The sequence below is a fragment of a genome, unplaced genomic scaffold (genome assembly GCF_019419815.1).
Source record: "Pyrus x bretschneideri cultivar Hongxiangsu unplaced genomic scaffold, Pyrus_bretschneideri_v1 Contig12, whole genome shotgun sequence".
NCBI lineage: Eukaryota > Viridiplantae > Streptophyta > Magnoliopsida > Rosales > Rosaceae > Pyrus > Pyrus x bretschneideri.
This window is the reverse complement of record NW_025999413.1, coordinates 5,931,124-5,953,989: the sequence shown is the minus strand read 5'-3', so window position 1 is coordinate 5,953,989 and position 22,866 is coordinate 5,931,124. Positions and strand designations below refer to the sequence as shown.

At 35.5% G+C, this 22,866-nt stretch overlaps 3 protein-coding genes across 3 annotated transcripts; 2 read left to right on the top strand and 1 right to left on the bottom strand.

Annotated features, from left to right (window-relative positions):
* Positions 1–789: 789 nt before the first annotated feature.
* On the top strand, positions 790–2,641 carry LOC103944544 (probable membrane metalloprotease ARASP2, chloroplastic). The gene has a single exon (XM_009355014.3). The coding sequence runs from the start codon at positions 813–815 to the stop codon at positions 2,316–2,318; it is 1,506 nt and encodes a 501-aa protein (XP_009353289.2). The 5' UTR covers positions 790–812; the 3' UTR covers positions 2,319–2,641.
* Positions 2,642–6,683: 4,042 nt separating this feature from the next.
* LOC125474133 (transcription factor MYB101-like) lies at positions 6,684–9,603 on the top strand. The gene is made up of 3 exons (XM_048577579.1): positions 6,684–7,049; positions 7,733–8,672; positions 9,133–9,603. Exons 1-3 carry the CDS (start codon positions 6,711–6,713, stop codon positions 9,357–9,359), a joined length of 1,506 nt encoding a protein of 501 aa, XP_048433536.1. The 5' UTR covers positions 6,684–6,710; the 3' UTR covers positions 9,360–9,603.
* An 8,305-nt stretch (positions 9,604–17,908) lies between these two features.
* Positions 17,909–21,326, bottom strand: LOC103944623 (2-alkenal reductase (NADP(+)-dependent)-like). Its single transcript, XM_009355096.3, has 6 exons — positions 21,096–21,326; positions 20,796–20,979; positions 20,389–20,555; positions 18,576–18,658; positions 18,348–18,474; positions 17,909–18,163 (listed from the first exon to the last, which is right to left on the bottom strand). The coding sequence occupies exons 1-6, from the start codon at positions 21,324–21,326 to the stop codon at positions 17,909–17,911; spliced, it is 1,047 nt and encodes a 348-aa protein (XP_009353371.1).
* Positions 21,327–22,866: the final 1,540 nt, after the last annotated feature.

Genomic DNA, 22,866 nt, shown 5'->3' with positions numbered 1-22,866 from the left:
ACGATCGTGCATCTTCCAGATCTTGTAGTCATCGAATTCTGAATCAACCTTGGACCCATTAGATGTAACCCTTATGAATTGAACAGGACAAGGTGCGGATCCATACACAAAACCCACAATTCCATGCCCTTCAAGAAGACGCTGCATCTGAAAATTCCAAACCAAGTAATTGGTCTCATCGAGCTTTACTATAACAGATGTTGAAACAGTGGAGATGAAGGATGTAATTGGAGACTGAACAATATGCAGTTGTGAAGCAGTAACCATTTCTGCAAGAAATCTGAAATCTTGAAGAAGAACAGCGATTGAGGACTTTTATCAAACACTTGATGTGGACAGCAGACGAACACAAAGAAAACTGGTAGAGGGAAGATGAAGAACACCCAGAAACCAGAAATGACGACAATGAGATCAGAAATGATGAGCGGAAGCAATTCAAGATCGAAAATATCCAACCGAGTGATTAGCTATTTAGGCGACGATACTATGTTAACCAAGCTGTAATCTCAGAGAAGAATAAGATGTATAATGTTTGTAAAAGATACGAAGAAGAATAAAGAAGATAGAGAGAGATAGAGAAGATTCAGAGAGAGAAGTAATCTTTCATGTATATGTTTTCTGTAACCTTACATTCTTACAATCTCAAGACCATATACTATCTTCTATGAAACTTATTGTCTAAGTCATAATGTAAATAACTCTAACAACCTTCCTAATCTTTTAACAAGTGTCTACATATTCTACCATTGGATTACTATCCTTAACAAGCACGACACACCCGAATGCTGAAAAATAAGAGGGAGGGAAGACAAATGAGTCAGTTGAGTTCCCCTCCACAAAACCCAAAAAAGGCAGGAGATTATGAATTATCCAACCCCTCCTCCGTCACACAACCAAACCTCACCTTTTTAACACCCCCTATCAGAAAACCACCGAAAAAAAGAACCATGATCGTTAACCTCTCAGCTTCTCTACCCTCCTCTTCTTCTTTCTCTCTCATCAAGTTGTCCAATTCCAGATCATCCATCTCAGGTTTTCCATCAAAACCCAAAACCCACCTTCCAAAACCTCCGTCTTCTTCCATTTGCTACTCTTTCTCTTCTCCAGACGTCGGTTTTCAGTGCAAGGATCGATTTTTCATCGAAAATGGCAGGTACCCACATGGGAAAAGGTTCAAGTTTAGGACTTGTGTGATTCCTGGGTTCGACTATGGCAACTTTGAGAGTGCTCAGTCGGTTTTGGAGGCGGCTTCTGTGCTAACGGCCATAATTGTTGTTCATGAGAGTGGTCACTTCCTTGCTGCTTATCTCCAAGGCATCCATGTAAGTAAATTTGCAGTTGGTTTTGGTCCAATTTTAGCTAAATTCAATGCAAACAATGTGGAGTATTCTCTTAGAGCTTTTCCCTTAGGTGGTTTTGTGGGGTTTCCAGATAATGATCCAGATAGTGACATTCCAGTTGATGATAAGAATCTGCTTAAGAACAGGCCAATATTGGATAGAATAATTGTGGTTTCAGCTGGTGTGGTTGCCAATATTATTTTTGCCTATCTTATAATCTTTACTCAAGTGTTGTCTGTTGGTTTGCCTGTACAAGAGGCCTATCCTGGGGTGCTTGTGCCCGAGGTTCGCCCCTTCTCCGCTGCTTCCCGAGATGGGTTGCTTGCCGGCGATGTGATCCTTAAGGTTAACGGAAATGAATTGCCAAGAGGAGGTCCTAATGGTGTGTCAGAGATTGTTGATGTGATTAAGCAGAGTCCCAAAAGAAATGTGGTTCTTAAGGTTGCGAGGGGACAGCAGGATTTTGAAATTGGGATCACCCCGGATGAGAATTATGATGGAACAGGCAAAATCGGAGTGCAACTATCGCCAAATGTTAAGTTTACGAAAGTTAAACCCGAAAGTGTTTCAGAAGCTTTTAATTATACTGGGAGAGAATTTTGGGGCTTGTCATTTAATGTTTTAGATAGTTTAAAGCACACTGTTCTTAACTTCTCGCAGACAGCTAGCAAGGTTTCAGGTCCAGTTGCAATCATAGCTGTAGGGGCAGAAGTTGCAAGGTCGAATATTGATGGACTCTATCAGTTTGCAGCCTTGCTTAATCTCAACCTTGCAGTAATCAACCTTCTTCCGTTACCTGCTTTAGACGGTGGTACCTTGGCTTTCATCCTCATAGAGGCTGCCAGGGGTGGGAGAAAGCTCCCACTAGAAGTAGAGCAGGGGATTATGTCATCAGGGATAACTCTTGTTATTTTCCTAGGATTGTTCCTTATCGTTAAGGACACGCTTAATCTCGATTTTATCAAGGACATGTTGTAATTGCTTAAAAAATCGTAGAAGTTTAATGAAACTTGGGTTTCGGGAAAGCCCTGTGGCACTGGCATTAAATCATCTGATGTCTGAAGAAGGAAACAAACCAAGAACTTTGGGGATGCTTGACATATATGGTTACTTTGATTCCACAATGTGTAGGAGGTACTTCTGGCATCTTCTCTTTTCAAGTTGTTTCACAAAATGTGGTTCTTTATGGTCCTGTAAATCATAATTTTTTATAAATCCCGTTGGCAACATTGTCAAACATTTTTGTTTTGATTCATGATAGTCCATGAATATAACTGTTAATACTCAAATTATGTGGCAAATATTTGGTAATTGAGGTTGTGCTTATCCGAAAATGCGTGTGTAATACAGAGGAGTCATCACTGGTGTTTGATTGCTGCATACATAAAAAAAATGTCATGAATCTTACAAACACGCTCTTTGTGTACGAAATGGAACACCCTGAAGTAATGAGTCCGGCTTTGTTAGATTTGACGGATTCAAGACCTCTATTGGGACTTAGCTTTGTTAAAAGCAAGTAGAGTCATAGCATTTTTACCAGGTGTGGTTTGCACTTCTATTGTATTGGGTTGGAATTTAAACACAAGTGGCAGCAACTTGAATTCACGATGCAGAAGGAGGTTTCTCGTCTTCCGGAGAATCAATGTAGTAAGGTTTTCTGTTTCCAGCACAATGAGTCGAAAGAATTGCGGATTGTCTTGGAATAGAGATTTAGTACAGACCAATAGATACCTTCAGACTTCATGTTGGAGTTAGCTATGCTGAGTTGGTCTTTGAAAGTCAATTTTCCTTATTTGAATGCAAAAGGCACCAATTAATTTCAGGTTCATATGGTGTACTCTGGTACCACTTTGGTCTTCAGATCACTCCTTGACTCGTATCTAAGTTGAAAAACTTCCATCTCGTGGGTTGTATGTCACCCTGCTCTATCTAAGAGAGAGGGAGAGGGAGAGAGGGAGAGAGAGAGAGGGGGGGGGGGCATACATCCGTTTCATAGAATTTACATTTTGTATCTGGGGTCATTGTTTTTAAGGCTTCTAGATACCTTTTCACAGAGCTTTCTGATGTGGGACTATAAAGTGTCGTTGAGATTAGGCTAAAGTTGTTAGGAATCCAATACAAAAATTAGAAAGAGGGATTTAGAAAATTCTAGAGCGTTACATTTGAGAGAATTTTCAATTGACTCCATGATATGTGTCATTGAAAGTCCCTTGTTTGGGGCTTTTATAGTGCATGTGTAGCGTAGCTAGCTTGTAGTGCTTGGGTGGTTTCATTAATAATGTTATAGGGATTTGGATCTCATTCGGATCTAAATTGTGGGGATTATAGGGATCCTCACATTCTAATCGTTTATCGTAAATTATGCGATCATAAATCTTTTTAAATTTTTTTATTTAAAATTAAACACAAATAGTATCTAGCGAAAATTAGCCGCACAATGTATGATGAACGGTTAAGATATGAGGATCCCTAGGATTCCCACAAAGAGAATCCGAAGAAATTTTTCATACATGTTATAGTAGTGGTTTTCAACTATTATATTTAAATTTCCTTGATACTATTAAAAGATATAATTCATATTCGGCTTTATTCTTAATAAGCCTGAAAGCCCTTTATGGCCGCAATCTTTTTTACTCCATTGTTGTCTCGTGATTGGAATGTTCAAATTCAACCAGGTATACATTTTTTTTTGAAATCCAATGTATCTTTTGTTATATTCAAATAAAAAAAATCTACATAAGTCATAAGGTTTGAAGGTAGATCGGGTCCTTGTAGTTGTAGGCTTGTTTAATTTAAATTTGATTTCACATCCTTTCTCGTATGTTTAATTTAATTTTGTACAAAGTAATAAATAAAAAAAGAATTGGATTTGCAACTTATGCAATGTCTACAAGAAAAGAATACTGGTATTTCATGAAATTTTATACAAAGTATTTTTTGGGACTCATTGCATGTTAAATTTGTAACTTATGCATTGCATGGTGCCTATAGCATTCAACAATACTCATTGCATGTTGTTCACTACGGTTTAATGATATTCTTTTTTACTTGTAAGTGAGAGGTTTTAAATTTGGTTCTCACCAATGACGAATTTGAACCACATTATTGCTAGCCCAATGTGAGACTTAGCCACCTCTCATAGTGTAGATAATATCGTATGTTAAAAAAAAAAAAAAGTTTCATACCAAACAAAGCCCACAGCTAAATATAACAAAATACGATTATACTTCTATAACTTTTATGATGAAATTCAAAGGACAAATAATTGTGATTGATTCAGTTGAGTTTCTCTCAACATTGTCTACTTATATTCCAAACAAGTACTCAACTTTTTCAGAAACAATATTTCCTAAAAACGCTAAGTTCAAGTATAATTAATACAGTCAAAATGCATATAAGTTTTCAAGGAAAGGCATTAAAGTTTTATTGAAAAAAAATTCAGATCCTTAATGGAAATAAAGGGAGTGAATATAAAGTAATCACAAAGATATAAAATTAAAAAAAGAAGGTAACGTTCTTTTGATAGAAATACAAAATTGCCCTTGGCGTGCCCAAATAGCAAGAAAGGAGGGTGGAAATGACTAGATTTAGTTTCAGTGTGTAACTGCCACTTAGTACTACAGTTTAGTGGTGTTCCTCTTCATTTATAAATGAGAGGTCTTAAGTTCGATTCTTGTTAAGGCGAATTTGAACCACATTATTGCTAGTGCATTGTGAGGCTTAGTCCACTCCTCCATCTCCTAATATAGATAAAATCAGTTTATTAAAAAAAATGTTTCAGTGCATAAGTAAAATTTCGCTTTTAAGCATCATAGACTCACTTAGCAAATAAAACTTAAGCAAGCACTATAAGCTAATTGGTGGTGAATTTTCATAGTTTCTATCTGTGTAATTAATGTAATTGAGTCAGAAAAAGAGAATTGGTGATAACTTTGTTTTTGTTCTTGTTCTTTTTCTTTCAAATAAAAATGCTCAAATATATTTAAATATAGAAAGAGACTTCAACAGAACTACCTACTTAACTTTGATTGATAAAGAAAACTATTTGTATCATATTGTAAAAAGTCATAGACTCACTTAGCAAATAAAACTTAAGCAAGCACTATAAGCTAGCTAATTGGTGGTGAATTTTCATATTTTCTCTCTATGTAATTAATGTAACTGAGTCAGAAAAAGAGAAATGGTGATAACTTTGTTTTTGTTCTCTTTTTTTTTTCTTTCAAATAAAAATGCTCAAATATATTTAAATATAGAAAGAGAAAATCTCAGAGAATACATTTAAAACATCGAGGCGAATCATTTTCTTGGTAAGTTCGATGAGAATTTTTTTTAATATAATAACATACGACAAGAACTAATAATACATTGGTTCACAGCGAACGTAATCCTAATATTAACTTTCAGTACTAATTGGATAAGAATGCTCAAAAAAGTCGTCCGTCTTTTAATTCCGCGTATCGCTTTAGTCTTAGAAAGATGAGAGATTCTTTTGTAATTAACTCTCAATGGGCCCCATGTAAACTCTGAACTTGTGAGAGGTCCGACGAGCAATGCGATTTGTAAATGTGGTCAAATTAGTTTAGTGTATATGGTATATTTCAAATGTATTTCTTAAATTGTATCTTTGAAGTTTGACCTAAGAAGAAAAACAGGTGAAATGCATATGAATTGAATTTACAATATTTGGGTTATTTTGATATATAGGGAAAAAAAAATAAAATAGGGGAAGGGTAAATGTCCAAAATGGTGTTCTAGAGTGAAAGAGAGGAAGAGTGTGTTGTAATAGCAATGAAGGGTGGACATAAAAAACGCGTCCACGGACGTACCACTTAGCATGCAACCCGGACCGAAATGGAAGCTCATACCTCTAAATAAATCCCCCCTCTTTCACACACACTCACCATCCCCACCAAAGCCCCAAACTTCAGAGACCCTCCTTTCTCGTATCATCCTCTCCCTTTCTCTCTCTATATCTCTCTCTCTCTCTCTCTCTCTCTAGCTTTCTCGCCTTTTTCTCTCTAATCTGAAATCCATGTCTGAAACGAAAACATAGCTAGAATAGAGACAAGATCTTAGCTCTAGCTTCTTGCATCTGTCTTTCTCTCTTTAAACTCCGATTCTCTCCCCTATTCTTTCTTGCATTTCTTTCTCACATCCTGGGAGAGGAGAGAGAAGATCAACCCTTCCAAACCTTCATATCTCTCTCTCTTTCTCTCTATCCCAATTTAAAGTAACATTTCAAGCATCCCATAAATAAAGAAATCACATTGAACAAAACCAAACTCAAAGAATTAAGAAAGAAACATAGGTGGCCGATAACTTCACATATAACTAATAGAGAGCTAGGTAGCTGTAGGCCTAAAAGCCGTCATGATAATCAACAACAGCGGAGTTATGGACGGAGTTCATAAGACGGGAGGCGGCTCCCACCACCACCACCACCATCACCAGCGGGGCCTCAAGAAGGGGCCCTGGACGGGAGCAGAGGACGCGATTTTGGTAGAGTACGTGAAGAAGCACGGAGAGGGAAACTGGAACGCGGTGCAGAAGAATTCAGGGCTGGCTAGATGCGGTAAGAGCTGCAGGCTCAGATGGGCAAACCATCTGAGGCCTAATCTCAAGAAAGGTTCGCTCTCGCCTGAGGAGGAGAGACTCATCATCGAGCTTCACGCTAAGTTCGGCAACAAATGGGCTCGCATGGCTTCCCAGGTTAATTTTGTTGTTCATTCATTTGTTTTTGGTTTTCTTGGTTTTTTTTTTTGTTTTTTTGTTTTTTTTTGTTTTTTTTTTTTGTTTTTGTTATTGTTTTTGTTTTATATATTTTATTTGCTCTCTATGGAATAAATTTTTCTCTTTCTTTTTTCTTGTCCCTTGGACTATACCTTTTTGTGTGATTTGTTTTTTTCATTTTTGATCCTGATTGTGCCCCGAGTTGCTTTCATTTCCTCTTTTTTGGTCTTCTTCGACTATCTGTCTAAAATATACAGAAACTTAGTGGAGGATTCGCTTCCTTATTCTATTTGTTATCAAGTTATAAAATTCTAAATTTCTGAGTAAGTCAGAGACTCAGAGTTTGCAACTCCTTTTTGTAACGATATTTTGTTGTTGTACAAATCTTAGTTTCTGAGTTTTTCTAGCTCAAATCCTTTTTTTTTACTTATTAGTAATGAATCCATTGTTCTTGTTTATGCCAAAAATTAATGTGTTCTTATTATATATATGGTGCTGATCTCATTTTTTTGACCAGATTCCCCATTTCCCTTAATTTTCTTTTGGACCTACCTATTTGATAATCTTCTTTTTTTAATTTTCAATTTGTTTGACTTTCTCTTTCTCAGAAACTCATGTTCGTCTGTTACTTTTTTTTTTTTTGGCATATTATCGATCATCAGTTACCCGGCAGGACTGACAATGAAATAAAGAATTACTGGAATACTAGAATGAAGCGTCGCCAGAAAGCCGGTTTACCAGTTTACCCTCATGACCTTCAACAAGAAGCAGCGGCTGCAGCCTTCCACCACCAACACCAACTTAGACATTCTTCTTCGTCTCCTGCTTGTTCATTCTCATCACTCTTCTCTTCCTCTCACCCTCGGAAACCTAACAGTTTCAGTCCCTCGCAGCTTTCTCTTTACGACCACATCACAAGTACTTTCTCCTCCACCTCAGACCGCCAAAACCCTAATAACAATTACTTTCTTCAAAACCACCACCACAATTCTTCGTCTCTTTACTCCAATCCCATGACTCAATTCCATGGAAATGGTGGCTTTGCTATGCCTTTGTCCCCCGTTTCTCCATTCGGGTCTTCAGCTCTCTTCAACCAGAGCAACATTCCAAACCAAACCCTAATAGGTCAGTACAATTCTCATGGAGGGTTTGGTGGTTACAATAATCTTAGTCTGAGCTCCATGATCATGGGGCCTGCTACTTATGACCCAACCCCTTTGGTTCAAGGGTCCAATCCAGAGCTCCCTTCAAACCAAACACCGCTGAGTATTAATGGCGGCAGTGAGGGTCAGATGGGGGGCTCAGGCTATACCGCTAATGAAGATCACTATGAAATTGCGCCAGTGCCGTCCCAAGGGAATAGTGGCCTCTTGGATGATGTTTTGGTGGAGGCTCAGAATATATCGAATAAGAAAGCAAAGAGTGGCGACAGCTGTTCGTCAGGGTGGTCCGGTCAAGAGAAAGGTCTTATGGTGGAAGAGGAGGAGGAGGAGGAAGAGTCTGCTGAGGAGGGAGCCGAAGACACCGTATCAACTTTGAAGAATAGCGGCGAGAATAGTGCTGAAAATCAGAGGGGTGGCAGCTCCTCTCTGTCATCAATTGGTAAATACTAAAACTTTTGCATGTTTTTTGTGTTTTAGTGTAATTAATAATTTAACAGTGTTATCAAAATTGTTCACCAAATTGAATAGAATAGTATGCATGTTATGGTAATTTAACAGTTTTATCGAATTTGTTCACCAAATTGAATAGAATAGTATGCATGTTATGGTAATGTTATCTTGTTAGACTAATGTAATGCTTATGTTGCAAACATTGAATTTGTACAATCCATTTATAAACAGACTCAATCAATACTTTGAATCAATATACGATATGACAATATAAGCATTTTATGTTGTTAGATAATCTAGTGGGTTCAAATTTTAACTGAAATACTAACCGTTTGGAGAACAAAATTTAGTAAACAAATTTGACGAACGTACGTAGCAAGTCAATAATTTTTGTATCATTTGATACCAATATATAATATACTATCTAAACTTGTGGTTTTGTTGCACAGGCATGATACAAAATGAGGATCCATTAGAGGAGATGGATGATGACTTGTTGAGCCTGCTAAACTTTCCCTCCACAATGCCTGTAGTGTCTGAGTCATGGTACGCGCAGGGATGCACGTCTAACCGGGCATTGAGGTCAGGCGTGAGTACTAGTGACAATGTGAGTCTAGAGATAGCAAAATGCACCGTTGACGCCATCGGTCAAGACCAACACTGCGGCAGCATCTGAAGTTAAGCGCTCCCTAGGATCTTTATCCTGGAATGACATGCCCAACATATGCCAGAATTGAAAGCTCCATGTTGAGAACATCTGCTTCAACAGACTAGAGATAGTGAGAATGTCCATATGAAACTGATGAGGACTAGAGCTTAGTGTGCATATGGTTAATATGCTAGAGAGTTTTACGAGCTAGTGAATCCGTCTCGCAGGGATTTATCTTTTTAGTTAGCTAGAGTTTTCATAATTAGGGCTAGTTATTCTAGCAGTAAGGAAGACAAAAATTGTCTTAGGGTTAATGAACCTTCTCTTCCATTTTAGTTCAGCGTTTATGTTGAAGTCTAGTAATTAAACTCAAAAACAAACAAAAAAATGTTGCTTATTATGTTATGCGTGTGTTGTATATATCATCAGTGTTTAACTTAATTGGAATTTTAGTTTCAGCTTTAATGGCACCAACTCTTCATGAGTTAGAACCATTTTATGGATTCTTGTTACTTTCATTTTATTTTATGTTTTTCTTTCATAATTATCGGGTGTTGTTTCAATTAATTTCTTAATTTCCATAATATGAGAAAATGCTAGCTGTTTGGATTAAACGAACCCAGTGGAGAAGTTGTATACATCAAAATAGGAACTCAACCAACCCAACTTGTACGCTAAAAAGAAGCTTTTGAGTTTTAAGTTTCTCCGGCCCTCACATTTTTCTGACGCTTTTTCATCTATTTGGGGCGTTTTCTTATCTACACTTAAATCTAACTTTTATCCTAGTTTTCGTACACACGCAATGCCAAAATTGAAGGCTTGTGATGTAGTAAATCCAAAATCCAAGTGACAAGTAGACAACTTTATCACGAACATCACAGAAAATTTGCTAAATAATAAACATAGAGGTGTGCTTTGTAGCCATTGGGAGCCAAGTCATCCTTTGATCTCAAGTTGGACAGGATAGGCGTATTTTAGCAAAAAGAAAGAAAAAAAACGAAAAAAGAAGGGCTCACGCATACCCTCTTTTCCCTATTCATCGCCTAATTCCCTCACTGATGTTGTAATAAAAAAGTATTGAAAATGTGAGAGCAAACATAGGAGTTGCTGCTTTTGAATTGGAGTGACCATATATGCACGCAAACATTTTTCACGTTCTATCCCAATTGCTTTTCCGCTTCATAATTTGGTAATGATCATTAGCACAAAATAAACATCAAAAAGAAAATAAAAATTGAGCAAAAAAAGAAAAAGAAAAGCCAATATTAAACTTCAACTTGTTTTACTAATTGGCCATTTGACCACAGTAGGACCAGTGAGTGAGTAAAGGGAAGAGAAATTGGTCAATGGGGAAACAATATATGTTTCTGTGACTCTCTGGTATCCGTTACTAGTTTTGCTTGACCATTTTCAGTTTTTGGTTCAAATGTATTACCAGATCAATTGTTGAGTTCGATGAAAGAACAAAATATACGTACTTATCAGTGTTTCAAGTACCAAGTGGTGTGCGTTTCATAGTTGACTTAAATATATTATGTCATGTATCTATATATATTAAATATAAAATGTATTTTTCAAGTGACGAATTGTCATGATGGATAAGGTCTTCTTCTTGAACGCATTGTGTTTAGGATTCAAACAATTTCCCCTCCTCATAGTATTTCTAACACATGAGTTTAATTTTTATAAATTAACATCATGTTCACACAATAGACCGGAAAAATTGTGTTCCAATTCTTGGGTGTAATGTGTCTTGCTAGTTTTGATTCCTTTACTACAAGGTAATCAAACTCACACCCCGCTACAGAAATAATGTTAAAACAATTAAACTCAAACGACTTAATTCTCTTGTAAATGGGAATCAAACTCACATATACCACTCTGGAAGTACGTCATTTGTAGTGGTTCAGATTTAGGTTGGTTCCTATAAACATAAGGAAAATGATACACATACACCATTTTCAGCTTCTTACACAACCATGGTTAATCATGACGCTTGATTCTATTTGATTTATTCAATTCAATGGTTAGAAATAAAAGAAAGGTGTGAGAAGCCCAAAAGGGTGTGTGAAAATCACTTCTCTAAACAAAAATCAAATACCTTGAGTTTAATTCCTATTATAACATTATTGCTACACTAATGTGAGTTTGATAGAGCAGAGTTCTATGTATTCATTGAAAGGCCAATTTTTTTTCCTATACTATGATTGATTATTCCCCTACTGTGGAAGGCCTCTAGACTATAATGTAGTAGTTTATGTTAATCCAATAAGTTAACCAACTCATACAATTTCTTGCAACATCCTATATAAGATAGTGAGGACCGGTAGCTAGCTTGCCGGGATTGTGGGAGCATAATAGTGGCCTAAGGGAATGGGTGTAAGGCATGAATGTTCACTACATTGGCACATTGTGATGCCTGGGGTTTTTTGGGGACATAGAGATTGCATGAGCAAAGGATTGGTGGCATTGATATTTGTCATGCACAACACGTAAAGCAGTTTCCACATCACCCCGTTTCTAGCCATTGAATCCTTCCCTTACAAACCTTGTGTGCCTGTTTTTAATTTTATAGCAACTTCTCCTATCAAACAATCACATATATATATATATATATATATATATTTCTTATCTAGCTAGCTAATTCTTTAACGTTTTTTCCTCATATATATTCTGCCTTTGATCCCGGTGCTTTTTAACTTATGATTAGTAGACACCTTTGAATCCTCCTCCCTTTTGATTAATTTGGCGTTAATTAATGGAAGGTGGTTTATATCATTTTAAAGAACAATTAAAATATTATTATTATTTCTTTTTTAGACAATAAATATGATAACATTCATCTAAGGATTCGCAGATGAATATATGCAGAGAAATATCAAAGAAATGCAGAGAGAGAAAGAGAGAGAGAGAGAGAGAGATAGAGAGAGAGAGGGGAAAGGATGAGTGAAAGCTTTGTTATTTCTAAAGAGATGAAAAGATCATTACACAAATGAGTCGATGCATGCTTATATAATATGCAAATGTAGCTTATCAGCTAAGCCACCTGTGTAACTAACTTTTAACAAACTAACCAACTCCAATAGCTGACTATGGCACTTATGATGACGTGTTAAATGATGTGGCAGTCACTGTATATCTTCAACAAAATATATGATGAAATATATATTATAAGTCTGCTTTGGTCAGTTTAGTAATGTTAAAAATACCTCAACAAATTGAGTGATCCTATTTGGATATGTTTGTTGATTAATTATCTCCAATACCTATGGGATCCAAATATATATAGGAAAATGTTCACCCGCCCAACTCCCATACACTCTTGTTAATTTTTGGACATTGATCTTCAATAATTCATTCAATTCGATGGCCGGAAATTAAAAGAGATGTGTGAGAAGGAAATGAGTGAGGTGTTGGAGTGACACATCAGCATACCATAGACACATCAGCCAAGCCATGTCAGCAAAGTTTGTTAGAGTTGTTAGAGGTTGTTAAAAGTTAGTTAACACTGTAGCTTGTGGCTTACAATTGATTTGAGCTATAAAATGATGATTGTATCTCATTTGTAACTAATGAGAAAGTAATCAAGGATTGAGGTTCTATATCCTTCATTGAGTGAACATCTTTCTCTCTTTACATTTCTTTAGCTTTAGTAACTCATTTCAGTTTTCTAGTTTGGTTATCATGGTATCAATCACCCAAACAATCATTGGTGCCATTTTCTTCTGTTGAGCATTAAAGACTGGAGATTTTTTTTGGGAGCTCATATCCAGGTTTCTTCATCTGGGTTTCAATTCAAGATTATCACTTTCTCAGGTTATGTTCTTGGAATTTTATGCATTGCAAGTGTTTGATAAATTGCCACAGTGACAAGTTTTCTAAGTTTTTTTGTGTGATTGTTTGAGGCCAAAGCCATTATTGCTCAGTTGCTGAAAGATTTTGAGATCAATGTCAGTCTTTCTTAGAATTGTGTTGAAGTTTGATGAAGTTTGTATTGATTAAGGCTAATGCTGAGAGTAATAAGATTTTCATGAAGAAAGAATTATCAGAAGTAAGTTGTTTAGAGGCCAATGCCAAAAGAAATGATAATTTTCTTGAATAATAAAATTGTGAATTTCAGTTGAGAAGTGAATTAACAGTTTTCTTGAAGATTATTTACTGTGAAGATTGGTTATTGTAAAGATTGTTGCTGTGAAGCCTATTTACTGTAAAGTTTGCTTTTTTGAAGATTGTTTATTGTGAAAATTGATTAGTTGTAGTCTTTGATTCGATATGGGGCCTAATAATGTCAAGATTGAAAGTTTACTAGGAATGATAACTGTGAAGCTTCAAGATGACAATTCTGTCAAGTGGAGTTATCAATTCCAATTGGCTGTTGGAGGTTATGATTTGTTTGAGTTCTTTAATAGAGAATCTCAATGTCCACCAAAGTTTTGCATCACTCCTGAATGTGGTGTCACTAAGGAACTTACTACAGCCTACAAAGAATGGGTCAAGAATGATTTAGCTCTATGAAGCTTACTGATTGCAACACTTGCTGATGAGGCCATGGATCATGTCATTGTCTGTAAGACATCACAAGAAACATAGAAGTGTCTTCAAGAAAGGTTTGCATTTGTTTTGATGGTGCGAGTGAATCAATTGAAGACATAATTTCATACTGCACAGAAAGGGGCTGATTCTGTGGATAAGTTATTACTCAGATTGAAAAAGATAAGAAATCAGTTAGTGTCAGATGCTAAAAAGATAACAAATAATGATTTTAAGACTGTTGTTTTGTCTGATTTACCAACAAATTTTGAAGTCATTAAAACATTATTGTTGGCAAGAGATACATCAATTTCTTTGAAAGATTTTCAAGCACAACTTCTTGGTGCTAAAGCAAATATTGATTCCAAGATTACAAGTCTGTCAAATACAATGTCAGCTATGTGTGTTCAAGGTGAGCCTTCCAATTCACAAGGACATCAAGGAAGCTATCAAGGTATGAACAAGGAGAAAGTTCTAATACTTAAAGATCTCAAGGAGAAGTAAATTTTCATGTAGGAACTGGTTATGCTGGAAATAGGGGAAGTGTTTTCATCCACAATAAAGAAACAATTACAACAACATGAGGTATTCTGGAAGTAACAACAAAAATTTCAAGTCCTATTCTAACTTTGGAGATCAGACAGGGAATTCTAATCATGAAAGTGGTAATGGTTCAAATAGTAAAGGTTCTTAGAACAGTTTTGGTTGGAATGGTTCAAATGGTTCATTTTTTGGAAATGGTTCAATAAAAGGAATTAGTTGACATGGCAATACAAATTACAGGTCCTCAGTTTCACCAGAATGTCAAATATGCTCTAGAAAATGGCACACTACCCCTAACTGCTATTACAGAAGTACTCAGCATTAGAATCAATTATTTAGGAATGGTAATGTGTGTCAAATTTGTGAAAAAATGGGCCACATAACATTTGAATGTTATCATAGAAACAACTACTCATATCAAGGCAACCCCCTACCACTTCTATTATTTGCTAGTATGACTGCTCAAGGATCAAATGGTATTCGTTCCAATCCAAATGTGTATGAATTCTCTGCAGTTGATACATGGGTAGTGAACACAGGGGCCACTCACCACATGACAACTAATCTTGATATCATCAATCAAGATGTTCTTTACAATGGTGATGCTAAGATCATTGTTGGTAATGGTGAAGGTTTGCAAGTTCAACATATTGGATCTTCAATTATAAAAACACCATCTAATGCACCAATTCTGCAAAATGTTTTGCATGTTTCCAAAATAACTATGAACCTGTTGTCAGTTAAAAAGTTATGCATAGATAATGATTATTGGTTTGTGTGTGATGATTTGATCTTCTTTATACAAGACAAGGCAACAAGAATGATTTTGTACCAAGGAACAAGTGATGATGGTGAGCTGTTCAAGATGCCAGTCAGTGTGTTTTTTCATTCATTTGCTGTAGAGTTAGGAAAGTGTGTTGCATTCATAGGGAAGTAAGTAAAGACTTCAGTATGGCATAGGAGATTGGGACACCCTTTAGAAGAAGTATTGAGTTCAATGATGCAGAGTGCGCAATTACCAGTTAGTATAGATTCATCTCTTTCTATATATTCTGCTTCTATTTAAGGCAAGCTGAGTAAACTTCCATTTCATGTAAAACAAGAGAGATCAAAATTTGTGCTTTAGAAGGTACATTCAGATGTCTGGGGTCCTTCACCTCAGAAATCCGTAGAAGGTTATAGGTATTACATCAGTTTTATAGATGATTTCTCTAGGTTTGTATGGATTTACCATATTATGAATAAATTAGACTTCTTTTCCATATTTATCAAGTTTCAAAGTATTGTATTTAATCAGTTCAATGCCACTATTAAATGTCTCCAATCTGATGGTGAAGGGGGAATACATGAGTAATATATTCAAGAACTTTTTGGCAGATAAAGGAATTACTTATCAAGTGTCTTGTCCTCATACCTCTTAACAAAATGGAATTACTGAGAAGAAGCATAGACACTTAGTTGAGACAGCTTTGACTTTGATACAGAAGCACAAATTCCTACATCCTTTTGATATCACTCTTGTTCACATGCAGCTTTCTTAATTAACATAATGCCTTGTAGAATTTTAGATATGAAGTCTCCTTATCAGGTTCTTTTTGGACAAAATCCTAAGATATATAATCTCAAGATCTTTGGAACAGCTGTTTATACATTACTCAAGCCCTTCAATGCTAATAAACTGCAACCTAGAGCCATTCAATGTGTGTTTATGGGTTTTGCTCTGGGGTTTAATGGGGTCATCTATTATGATATTAAATCCAGAAAGTTTATTGTGTCTAGGCATGTGGTACATAATGAAGATATGTATCCTTTTCAGCAATTGTGTAAGTCAGTTTTAAGAAGTATAGAAGATCATAAGGCAGCAACATAGTTTCATGTTATAATTCACTTGCCTGACACACTTGGAAATTCAGCAAGCAATAGATATAATTCACAGGAAATTTATACAGTGGCTAATGTTGATTCAAACAATACATCAGTGACAAATGATTATACTTCTGATTCAAATGGTAATGAAGGGTTATCAGATTCACAATAGTGTGATTCAACTGGTAATGCATAATCTCCAAAGTTACACAACTTGAGGTAATACTTCCTGTCTCTATACAAACTGATTTACCTGCAGGCAATCAATCATACATTCTATGACCACTAGATTGAAGAGTGGCACATTACCTAGAAAGAATTATGCAGCTTTACTTGTCTCATGTCTTGAATTGCATTCTCTACAATTAACTGAGGATGAGCCATTTTTTGGGGGTTTTTCCTTCTTATATGAGATTGTTGATGCTTTAGAGCCTTCATCATTCAGAAAAGCTGCAACATTGCCACAACGGCATACAACAATGCAAGAGGAATATGACTCACTTAGAGCACATGGAACTTGGACTTTGGTACCATCTCCAGAAAATAGGGCAATTGTTGGGAGTAAATGGGTGTACAAGGTTAAAAAGAATCTATATGGGAGTATTTCAAGATATAAAGCAAGACTAGTGGCTCAGGGATTCTCATATGAGCATGGTATTGATTATTAGACACTTTCAGTCATGTGGTAAGGCATACAACTGTTAGAATGATTCTAGCCTTATCTGTAATAAATTATTGGGATCTTAGACAACTTGACATCAAGAATGAATTTATGCATGGTGATTTGCAAGAAGAGGTGTTTATGAAACAACCTCAGGGTTTTGTTGATGCATCACATCCTATATATGAGTGCAAGTTAATCAAATCCTTGTATGGTCTGAAGCAAGCCCCACGGGCATGGAATTCCAAATTCACTAGTTATTTGGTAGCTTTACAGTTTGTTGCTTCACCTTCTGATACAAGTTTATTTGTCAAAATAGATGGTACATATATGATAATCCTATTGCTTTATTGAGATGACATCATACTTACAGGATCAAACTCTTCAAAAGTTCAACAAGTTATTCAAGAATTGTCTTACGTGTTTGAGCTCAAAGATATAGGGAAACTCATCTATTTCTTAGAATTGCAAGTTCACTACAAATCTAATGGAAATATACTTGTGAATCAGTCTAAATACATTAAAGATTTGATTCACAAAGTAGGTATGGATTCCTGCAAACCTGCAACAATTCCATGTAAACCATATCAGCAATTACTTGATGCAGAAGACATTGTTTTGACAGATCCAACACTGTATAGGAGTCTAGTTAGTTCATTGCAGTATTTGACCTTCACAAGGTCAGATATTGTGTATGCAGTTAACTCAGTATGTTAGTTTATGTCTACACCAACAGAATCACACTTTGCATCTGTCAAGAGAATACTGAGATATCTTCAGGATACAATTCAAATGTGTCAACAAGTATGTTAATTTCGTGTGTGCAAATAATTTTATTGAAACTAATTAGTACAAACGCCTTTAAATTCTTAAAAAGTTCACAATTAATTCAAGAGACTTCAATTTCCCAAACAAAAAATCTTTTCATGAAGCATTAATAATGCCCTTAACATAGATTTACTTCAACTCAATAAAATCACTTGGATTGGATTACTACTTTCCCAACATTAGAGCTGGTGAAAAGGGATCCTAAGCTCTCCAATAATGTTTCAATTCCATGGAAGATTTTGAGCTTAGAATAACCAATCTTGCCTTGCTTTAGGTGGCTCTCCATCTCGGTTGCAAAATCTCCATAACGATGCAGGTATGAACCCACCAAGAACCCTTGCATATTCACCTCCTTTCCGATTAAATTCAGCAGATTCCTCACCCCCTCTCTCTCAGTCCAAACCTGCACAAATTAAATAGATGAGCTTTGCAGGTGAGAAACGGACGAACATGTGCATATTATATATATATATATATATATATATATGTCTAGATATATAAATTTCCAATAACATGTCTTTTTATGTATATGACAGTTACACGTATGAAGAAGACAAAGGGTAGTAATTGTAATGATATTAAATTACCTTATTGTAGCCAGAAATCATGCCACAAAGAGGGATCTTTGCATGCTTATTGACATGGTTAAGAGCAGCCTCAAGCATTTCACCGCCAACATTGTCAAGGTAGACATCAATTCCGTTAGGGAAATACCTGCAAATTATAAGGAAACCTTTCACATGAGTCTTCATATACGACGCTTCATCAAAATCATCACATAAATACTAATTTATCTAAATATTAGTATTGATTACTTGCTTAAAGCAGCATCAAAATCTGTCTCTGTGTGGTAGTTAAAAGCATCATCATATCCAAATTCCTCCTTGATTAGCCTCACCTAAGAACCACAAATTATCAACAATATTGGAAATAGCAAATTAATCTATCAGAGAGATAGAAGTCTGTGTGTGTTAAATTTCAGAGGTTTACATCATTGTATTTGAATGCATCATCATATCAAATATCTTATAAGATATTTCATGAGATTATTATTTAATTAATCAGCATTCTAAAAAATAAAAAGAATCCATGTTCTACTAAGAATTTGCTGTACTAATTATGATCGAATGTATAAATTCCTAATAATATGGGGACAAAGAGAAATTCCAAAGAGTGAACCCTAACAAAAATATTTTTAATGAAAAAAAAATGAACAATGATAATGATTTCGTCACAATCTTAACTGCTAATAATTTGTCGTTCGCTTAATTTGTCACGTTGCGCTCTAGTGGAATAAACAAGCAACTTTTTTTTTATTTTCTAGTTCTTACATCGTCAACTCCAATTCCATACTTTATGTCATCTTCATATATATTTGTTTGTCATGTCGCGCTTCGTTGGGTCATTGTAAATATCAATGCAACTTATAGTTTAGTTTTTTATTGATATATTTTTTCTTTATATATTACTGCTATAAGCTATATTAAGGAGCGGGTAAGCGAGTTTACACCCGAAATGCATTAAGTTGAAGAAGAGTACGTACTCTATTCATCAAGACAATCTCTCATTTACAATTCTTTATTAAGCCAGAGGGTAGTTTGAATACTTCATACCTGACCTCATTCCTAGACGACTTAAAACTTTGGAGATGAATATACGATCTTGAGATAAAATCGAAATAGCCCTTTTAACTTTTTATGGTAAAACAAAATCAAGCAGATCAATTTTTTTTTTTTTTTTAACAAACGATATTGTCTACATAAAGAGAATGGGCTAGCAATAATTTGGTTCAAATTCGTCTTTGGCGATAATCGAACCTAAGACCTCTAACTTATAAGTGAAGAGAAATACCACTAGACTATAGTACTAAGTGGCAAGCAGATCAAATATTATTTACCAAACATTATACTATAATGTCTTGGTTGTTCAACTTAACTAAATGGTCTATATTTTAAATTATCATCCATAGATCATTCTTGTAGAAGATTAAGATTAGACAAATTTAAAATCATTTAGACATCCAATTACAATGAAGAAAATAACAAATATAGTTCTCAACATTAAACGACTACTATTAAATTGGACGGTCATATGGGTTTGGAGTTGGGTATTTTTGATATAGATTATCTTTGAGGAAAGACCTTAATGATAGATAATTTAGATCCTTGAAATACGTTAGAGATTTGCTCTACAAGAGATCCCTCAAATAAGCTCAACGAAAAATTAATATATGAACATATATATATAACAAAACAAAAAAGGGAAAAAGTAGCTCGCAGCGTACGAGTTTCTGTAAAGAGTTGAGCAATAGGAGACAGATACGAGTATATTTTACCAACTTCTTAAGAAGGTTAGTTAGATGCCATTTTCAGTCAGGAGGATACATGGGACGAGAAACCACCATAGCATTGAGGATGAATAAACTTGTACTGGAATGAAAACTATATATCTATTGTATCTGGGATGTTTTGAAAAATACTCTAATTTACCACTATTATTGTTCGAACTGAATGAAACGCCACTTAAGCAACTAACTAGTTATTCACTTCTAAACAATGCAACAGCGGTATTTCATTCACTTTGAACTAGTTACAGATTAGAGCATTTTCTAAAATTTAATCTACTTACCTTCTCATCTGATCCAGTGCTTCCGATGACCCTGCATCCTCTTAGCTTGGCCAACTGTCCAGCATACATTCCAACAGCCCCAGCAGCAGCTGAAATGAACACATTGGATCCTGATTTTGGGTTTGCCAGCAACTCAATTCCCACCCATGCTGCAAACCCCGGCACCCCTATATTTTATCATCCACAGTGGGTTAGCCATGACACAATTAATTTTCGTTTGAATTATTTTTAAGTAAAAGAAAGTATGATCACGGAACTCTAATTTGAGCTTCTTGATCATCCAGTGAGCACTGAAAAATTATAGAACGTCCAGTTTATAGTGCAGGAGGCTAAAATAGGAGTGTCGTTGCCTCTACCATAGCTTGGGAAAATGCAAAAGGAGAGAGATTGGGAAAGAAAATTGAAACCTAACAAGCTGATATATTCAGGCAAGGGAATCCCACTATTTGTATCGATCTTTCTTGCTATCAACTGGGATGGTACCGCACAATATTCAGCAACAGATGTGAATGCACTGACGACTATGTCACCTTCAGCATAGTTACCATCTTTTGACCGAATTACCCTTCCAACCCCAAATGCTGTAATTACCTGCATGCATAAATTATAATCTTAAACTGTAATTTTGATATCAATGTTTAAGCATGCTTGCATGCCCATGTTACATGCATGTGCGATTGAATATATTATGGTATGCTTGCACGAACCTGGTCAAGGTTGAACTGAGGGATGCATAGCCCATCTTCCCGGCCAGTGATGCTGCTCCGTAAATATGGCTCGATGGAGATGAAGAGGGTCTCAAGAATAACATGTTGTTCGGGAATGGAATCAGGGGATAGTGAGAGTGTGACCGTACGGAGTTTGAGATGATCAGAAGTTGGAACACCTTCAGCTGCATAAGCAGCCAAGTACCATTCTCTGCTTTCCACTTCTGCCATCTCTCTCTCTCTCTCGATCTCTCTAGCCTAGCTTCTTCACCTTCTATACTGATTTTGTTTCTTCTTAGTGCCGGCCTCTTCCTTTTTAATTTGTATAGCATGTATAATGCAAGTACCTAACTTCTAATATATTCAATAATATCTTTAATTAGACAAAAAAAATGATTAGGCAATATATTTATTGTATTCAACAAAACGAAGTTGATAATTGAACATTTTAAGGAGAAAAACTTGTGTGGGGCTTGACTTGCAACTAGTCGATGCTGAGTGGGTCTACTATCCTTCTCAGCTTGTCCCACTCCTTTTCTTGCATTTCTTCACAGATATATGCAGCAATAGGAAGACAATAAAAAGAATTCACTTTAGAACCAAAGAAACCATCAACCGTGTTGTGATTTAGAAAATCAACCACCCTTAAAAAATCATCAACTGCATACATTTTGAATGAACCAATAGAATCATGTAAGCACCATTTCTCTTCTTATGGAGTTTGAATTTCTGTACAGCAAATTATGAGGAAATTTCCATTTGAAAATGGTAGATTCAATTTGTATCATCTTTGTTGGACATTAGATATTCGTGTATTAATCAAGTCAAGTTCATATGATAAAACTAGCTACTATATTGAAAAAAAAAAGAAGACAAAATTAGCTGCTTTCTAGTTTCCATGATATGAAAAGTTAGACAAGCTGTGTTCTTATTTTTTTTCAGATTTTTCAAAGAAAAGCAAGGGGAAAAGGAGACAATACGTGACTAGGAAGAAAATCTAACAAGAAAGAGGAGAGGAGGAATTGAGAAACAAAAGGGAGGTGTGATGATTTAGTAGAAAATTCTATTATGAAAAAGTTATATATAAAGTTATAATAAATATTGTAAATAATGCTTACTAAGTGGCATGTTTTGAGTGGATGGTAGTGCTACTCAACATTGTCCAGTGGCAAGCCAAATCCTACACAAGTTTTTTTGCTTAAGACGAGTTTTTAAGGGAAAATCGAATATTTTGATCGGAGGTGTCAATTGAAAATATTTAGTTCTAATTTTTGGTGGAGATTTAGGGAAGAAGAAGAATCAGACGAAATTGGAAAAATTAGAGAAGGGGGTTTAGTGATTATGAGGAGCAGGATTGACACGGTGGTTGTATGGGATGGGTGGTGGTGATGGAGAAAGGAGGAGATGGAGATGGAGGCCCTTTGTTGAGTAAGGTGGGATAAGAGAGGGTGGGCCATTTTGCCATTGTATTAATTTACATTTTTATTTAAATAGTTTTTATATATATATTTAAATATTTTTGTATGACATGTCATCAAAATATGTGAGCTATACATTTGTCAAGTCATCACTTAGTGGTCAAATTGATAGTTTGACTAATGAATGTATAAAATTACAACTAAATATAAGTTTGTGTATGAAATTGAAATGTTTTAAAAATATTGTATGAGGTTATAATGCATCTAAATCTGTGATGTGGTAAAATATAATTTACCCTTAAATATATGTAAGTCTACTTTGGTCAGTTTAGTAATGCTAAGGATACCTCAAC